This window comes from Aegilops tauschii, chromosome 7 (genome assembly GCF_002575655.3).
Source record: "Aegilops tauschii subsp. strangulata cultivar AL8/78 chromosome 7, Aet v6.0, whole genome shotgun sequence".
NCBI lineage: Eukaryota > Viridiplantae > Streptophyta > Magnoliopsida > Poales > Poaceae > Aegilops > Aegilops tauschii.
This window is the reverse complement of record NC_053041.3, coordinates 344,919,527-344,925,973: the sequence shown is the minus strand read 5'-3', so window position 1 is coordinate 344,925,973 and position 6,447 is coordinate 344,919,527. Positions and strand designations below refer to the sequence as shown.

Below are 6,447 nucleotides of genomic sequence, written 5' to 3'. Positions count from 1 at the left end.
CATGTTGTACAAAGCGAGGCTCGTCAAATGAAGGTTCTATGGACCGACTCTACAAAATTTCATGGAACAATATGCTCAACTCAATAATAACGTGCAACAGCCACATGCTCTTCACCCTCCGTACATGCCCATCTCCTGCTCAACACACGGAATCGACGGAACAACAATTTTGACCATCAACAGTAAGTATCATCATCAAACCCAACATACCAACAGAAAGAGATGAGAGGTGCACACCTTTCAGAGTGCCTCGTCGCTGGTGATGGTGGATGAGCTCCTTGACGAAGAGCGTGCAGTAGGGGTCGCCGGTGAGCGGAGATGAGGGATGATTGACAGAGAGGACGCACAGAAACCGGTTGATGGTGGATGGACTCCTCCGGCAGACGAAGCTCACGTGTCGTGAAGGCCTCCTCCCGCCCTCGATCTGGTGGCAATTTCGGTGAGGATAGACAAGGCCTCCTCATGCCCTCGATCTGGTGGCGATTTCGATGAGGATAGACAAGCGAGAGGAGCGAGTGGGAATGAGGAATGGATAGTACAGGGAAGAAGAGTCAATAACGTAGTTGGAGTGGCTAGAGCGGCATGATTTGAAATGAGAGGCGCGCTAGATACGTTTCGAAGCGCACGGTTTTCCACCGACAGACACGTCATCACTTTGCGTCAAGATTCGTGCGAAGTATCAAACGACTCCGTCTTGTCGCACAAAAAACAGGTTGAAGTTCCTTAGCATTTGGGTAAGTATTTAGGTTGAGTTAGAGCATCAAACGACTTCGTCTTGTGGTGCAAAAAACAGATTGAGATTCCTTAGCATTTGGATAAATATTTATGTTGAGTTAGAGATGCCTTTTTTTTTGCAGGGAGAGTTAGAGATGCCCTTAACCTTGTTGAAAATCAAATCAGCCCTAGCAGCCAAAAACTTACTCCCTCCACGTTATATATTAGACTTTTTGTTGACATTAACAGTGTCAGAAAACATATTACATTATATGACGGAGTAGTACTATACCGCATCTACGTGTCATATCATCCATCTAATCATCAAAGAGGCCAAGAAACCAAGAACCATGGTCTGCTAGGTATAACATGTGGGGAATCGACTGGCAATTCATGACGCCTAGGAGGCAAACACCATGAGAAGTCACAGAGGGCAAGTGCCAAGAATCAACAAGCGGCAGTAAGCGATGGACGCGGCGCCCGTCGGACACCTGGGCTACGACCAGGTGCTGTCCATCCTGCGCCTCCTTCCAGCCGAGGCCGTGCTCTCCTTCGCCGCCACCTGCCGCGCCTTTCGCGACTGGGCCTCCTCCGACGTGCTCTGGGAGGCGCTCTGCCGACGCGACTGGGGGGCACGCGCCGCCGCCGCGGCGCTCGCGGACTGGCGGTGCGGCGTGCCATGGCGCCGCCTCTACGCCGAGGTTGCCCGACTAAGCGCCCTGCAGGCGCTCCGGCTCCAGGTGAAGGGCACCTCACCACGGCCCCGTGCGTCGCACTCAATCAACCTCGTGGCCGGCTGGCTAGTAGTCTTCGGCGGTGGCTGCGAGGGAGGTAAAATCCAGCCGTTTAATTTTTTCAGTCTATTCTTGTTATCAAATTGCTTTCTTTGGGCTTCGTATAACATCGAGGAATTTGATCATCTGGGTTGTGTCGGAACTAAGAACTGTAGTTGATTTCGTTGTGAAAAATTGCTCACAGACTACAATTTTTTCCAGAGATCCTTATTATGCCATAGTAGTGTCGGTGTTGGTTAATTTAGTACTACCTCCGTCCGGAATTAGTTATCACTGAAATGGATGTATCTAGAAGTATTTCAGTGCTAGATACATCCGTTTGAGCGACAAGTAATTTCGGATGGAGGGAGCATAAGATATTTGCTATGTTTGTCCAAGATTAAGATAAATAATTGGAAGACAAGTTTTACTTTTGTTAGGTTGATGACAAAACATGTGCAATTATTTGGAGAGCCTAGCTGCAGCTTAGCTGAGTGAAATTTTATTTTGAGAGGAAATTTTTGATTATTTGGAGAGTATTGTACTATTTGATTGGATTTATAATTATGAGACTGTTGTCCCACATTGGCTATGGGAGGAGGCAGAGCAAGACTTAAAGGGGCGAAGCTGTCCCCTCGCAATGGACCTGGGGCCAGGACGCTCACCTAGCAGGCTTGGGATTGCGTAACAAGCGTGATTCAAGACTATTTGACCTAATACAGAAATAATAGGGGGGCTACACAATCATAGCTCACATCTCTACAGAGTATGAGTCCTGTTTCTATGCACCTCTACAGAAAACTTGCACAAATCTTAATAGCATAAGAGTTACAAGAATGTAGGGGCAAATTTGTACCAGTCACAGAAGTAGTTGCAATGTGGCTTTAAATCCCATTGTTGTAAAAGAAGATCGAACCAACAACAAATTTAGCTCCTTTGTCAGATATTATGTCTCTATTCCTTTTTGAATGCATTATCTCCCTGAAACTAAGACGCACGGTCTATTGTTCTTGCTGTGGCAGCCCATCTATCTAGTATGTATTGGTTGACTTTGATATGTGTGGGTCACTCTGCATGATCGTGTTTGTCTTGGTTAAAGTTCTGCTACTTGGTACAACTCACTCGGAGCAGATATAGGTTGGCTTCATAAGACGATAAAAAGTTGTAATGAGTAGGCACTACTATTGATTCATAAGTGGGCAAGATGTATGATATTGGCGTGGGGCACCATTAGAAAGATCACAGAAAATTGTTCCTACATGCATGAGTTAGTAGTAAAACCTTTTTCTTATCGAAAAAGTAGTACGAGTTTTACGGACTAGTTTTGTTTTAGCATAAAATAAATGTCAAAACTAAGATTACTAGTTGGCTACAAAGTTTAATCTTCAGCGTTTGTTTGCCTTTAAATGTTCAAAATTTTACGAGGGGTGTACCAAAGCAAATACTCACACACTGCTGCAGCAACACGGAAAACCAATATACGAGATTTATACTAAAGTTAAAAATCTTGGAATGTTTAAATGACACCTTTAGACCTATCTAACTTTTTTTTATTTCATTTGTTGTTACTGACTATTGTTGGTTTTTGCTGTTTACCATTTAGACCTATACTAAAGTTAAAAATCTTGGAATGTTTGCCAATGTTTGTTCAGATTCAATATTTATCTTTCGGTCTTTTTAATTAAATCTAAACACCACACTATGTTGGGTTAAGTTGGTTGATTGCCTTGTTTAGTAGGTTGAATATGAGCTGTATTACCTTGGCCTGGTAGGTTTCGAAATATGCAAAATCTGTCCTGAAGTGATTCATTATATGTCTTTTCTCCTGTGAAATTTTTATGGATGTGTGGATGTTTCTGCTCAAGTATTAAAGACATTTTTACTAATAAAGATGTTAATTTGTGAAACGGACGGATTTTGTTCCCCCAAAGCCAGTGTCATTGCTACTATTCTGCCGATACATGTGTACCTTAGTAGAAATGCTAGATAAGTGATACCATATAATTAGCAATTTGAAGTATCACTAGTTCCATTGGTTTAGGTTATCTATTACTGTGAGCCTTATACATAACGGTGGTTTCTGTCGGTTATAGTGTTGCGTTGACTTGGATACTGACCATAAGCGTGGGCAGAAGTAACAGGTTCTACCATATACACACAACTAGTGTTGAAAAAAAAAATACACACAACTAAACGTGATACAGTAGAAGTGTCAAAGTTCAATCCAGCAGCATTTTAGTTACTCATTCTGTTGATAGTGTGAGCTCTCCTCAGGATGAGTTTGCATCTGCACATCTCTTTTCAGATGCTTATTAGATAAACTAGTAATTCTTCAGACAACTATTCCTGTTTTTAGCTTTGCTGAATTTTCTTTGTGGACTTATGTTTGAGGTTTGCACGTTTTCTCTGTCTATTTGTACATAACAACGGTTGCATTATGTTACAAATCTTTGTAGAAATCAGCTATGTAATGTTTGTTCTGATTTATTGCGATCTCGTATGCTTTCTGATATTCTCTTTTGCTCTAGTTAGGTCGTCATCTTGATGATATCTGGGCAACATATGTTGGAAATAGAGCTGGAACTAGATCATCCAATGCACTTACCTGGCAGCAATTGGCCTCTGGTACTCCAAGTGGTCGTTTTGGTCATTCATGCATTCTCGTTGGTGATGCACTAGTCCTGTTTGGCGGGATTAATGACCGTGGGCTTCGTTTGAATGACACATGGATAGGCCAAATAATCTGCGAAGAACCTTGCAGGATGAGGATCTCATGGAGACTGCTGGAGATAGGCCCCCTGGCACCATCTCCTCGTGGGGCCCATGCAGCCTGCTGCATAGATGATAAGTTCATTGTGATTCACGGTGGGATAGGGGTGCATGGAAGCCGGCTTGGTGATACATGGCTTCTTGATCTCTCTGATGGACTTCAATCTGGCAGTTGGCGCCGAATGGGGGATACTGGACCTTTGCCTTCAGCTCGTTCTGGCCACACCTTAACTTGGATTGGTGATAGGCGCATGGTTCTTTTTGGTGGTAGAGGATCAGAATATGAGGTGCTTAGTGATGTCTGGCTGTTTGATATTGGTGATCATTTGCTGCAATGGAAAGAGCAAAAGTACGATTTGTCTAGTATTCTTGGTGAATTGCCTTCTCCCCGGGCTGGGCATTCAGCAACATTTCTCTTTGGTGGCAAGATCCTTGTATATGGTGGGGAGGACAAAGAAAGACGGCGGAGGGATGATTTCTGGATCTTAGATATACCAGCTTTACTTCAGTTTGAGTCAGGTAACAGGAAAATGGCAAAGAGGATGTGGAAAAAACTAAGGATAGATGGCCAATCCCCGAATTGCCGGTCCTTCCATGGGGCATGTGTAGATACTTCTGGTTACTGTGTGTATCTTTTTGGTGGAATGGTTGATGCACTTTTGCATCCTGCAGAATCCTTGGGCTTGAGGTTTGATGGGCAACTGTATCAAGTGGAGCTTGTGCTGCATCTCTAGAATCTGTATGATGTTTTCCTATAAATATTTTCTTAGAGATAACTGTTTAGATCTAATGATGCAGTATTGTGTAGTTTTTCTTGTCAGAACACCTGGATAGTAAATCTGAAGATCTCGCTCACAGTATTTAGATGATCAAGTTCTCTTTATTTATAATTTCAGCTGCCACAATTTGGACATTGTGATGATGCTGAAAGATGGTTCTTCCCTGTCAAGTGTGTATGGGTGCAATACCTGTCACTGATCTCTGAAAGCGACGGTGATGTAGAGCGGGTTTGTCTACATATGTGTTGAAATGTACATCCTTTCTCAGATTCATATATTAACAAAGAATGTCTGTCAATACCATCTGGTAAAGATTGCTACTCCCTTTGATCCATATTACTTGTGATGACTTCTCATTATTGCTGTGAAAAGAAGGATTAGTATGCACCATCTGGGGCTTGCTGTGCAGTTTTTCATCCTGGACAGAAATTGTGGATGGATGATTAGTATGCACCATCTGGGTCACACGCGAGGAGCATGTTGTGTTGAACTGTTGTAACATCCTAAAATTCTAAATTTTGTAATGTTAATTATTTAAATAGAATTGATTTAAAATTGGCTTGTGTTGCTTGTTGTTTGTAAATTTTGACTAGGATTTGAAACTTTTGGTGTTAAATGAATATTTTATTGAGAGGGAATAAAAGGACTTTCCCAATTTTCCATTTGCATCTTATTTTGGATTTATTGAATATTCAAATGAGAGGGAATAAAAATGACTTCCTGAATATTCCTTTCGGTCTTATTTTGAACTATGAGAATATTCATAATATTTCCAATTCATATATGAGAGAGGATGACATGACTTCCTCAAAGAATGATATTTGGTGAATCATTTAATATTCTCTTATTTTGGTTTCAACATTTAAAACAAATCCAACCAAAAAAATTGAGAGAAGGTAATATGACTCTTTCAACACAAAAGAGTTGGCAATGATTTAAATCTTATTTGAATTTTTCCTCGGAGTTGAAAAAGAATGTTTTTATGGGACATTTTATGAGTGTCAAATTAAAGTTTATGAAAATATTATATGTATTTTATATAAGTATTTTGGACTGGAAAAATGTTCACTATGCTGTATGTAACTATATTTGTTTTTTTGAGCGGAATATAGCTTTTTTATATATAAAATGTTTTGGTACAATTTTGGAGCCAAAATGATTTCTGTAAAAAAATAACGGACTAAAGGCTATATTCCGCTCGCGCGCAGTGCAGCGCAGCAGGTCGGCCCACTTCAGCGCAGCGCAGCGAGCAGCAGCGCCCAAGGCCCAGCCCGGCAAGTGGCAGCATGCCGACCCACCTCACTGAGGCTGCCCGCCCAGGTCAGCGCCGCGCCCCACCTGTCTGCCTCCCCTTGGTTCCCTCCGAGCGACTGACACCCCGACCCCACCTTACCTCCTTCCACCTCCCGCTC

General features: G+C 42.2%; 1 protein-coding gene across 2 annotated transcripts; it reads left to right on the top strand.

The window, feature by feature from the left end:
- Window positions 1–1,063: 1,063 nt before the first annotated feature.
- Window positions 1,064–5,597, top strand: LOC109755738 (F-box/kelch-repeat protein At1g51550). 2 transcript variants are annotated; one of them, XM_020314630.4, is made up of 3 exons: window positions 1,064–1,545; window positions 4,020–4,995; window positions 5,153–5,597. In XM_020314630.4, exons 1-2 carry the CDS (start codon window positions 1,182–1,184, stop codon window positions 4,988–4,990), a joined length of 1,335 nt encoding a protein of 444 aa, XP_020170219.1. In that variant the 5' UTR covers window positions 1,064–1,181; the 3' UTR covers window positions 4,991–4,995; window positions 5,153–5,597. The 2 variants fall into 2 exon arrangements, with proteins under 2 accessions (XP_020170219.1, XP_020170218.1); XM_020314629.4 differs by having other exon boundaries at window positions 4,020–5,597.
- Window positions 5,598–6,447: the final 850 nt, after the last annotated feature.

Excerpts from the sequence above, each read along its gene's own strand:
- LOC109755738 (XM_020314630.4), top strand. The coding sequence starts at position 1,182 with ATGGACGCGGCGCCCGTCGGACACCTGGGCTACGACCAGGTGCTGTCC. Across the intron at positions 1,546-4,019 it reads CGGCGGTGGCTGCGAGGGAG|GTCGTCATCTTGATGATATC; the intron begins GTAAAATCCAGC and ends TGCTCTAGTTAG.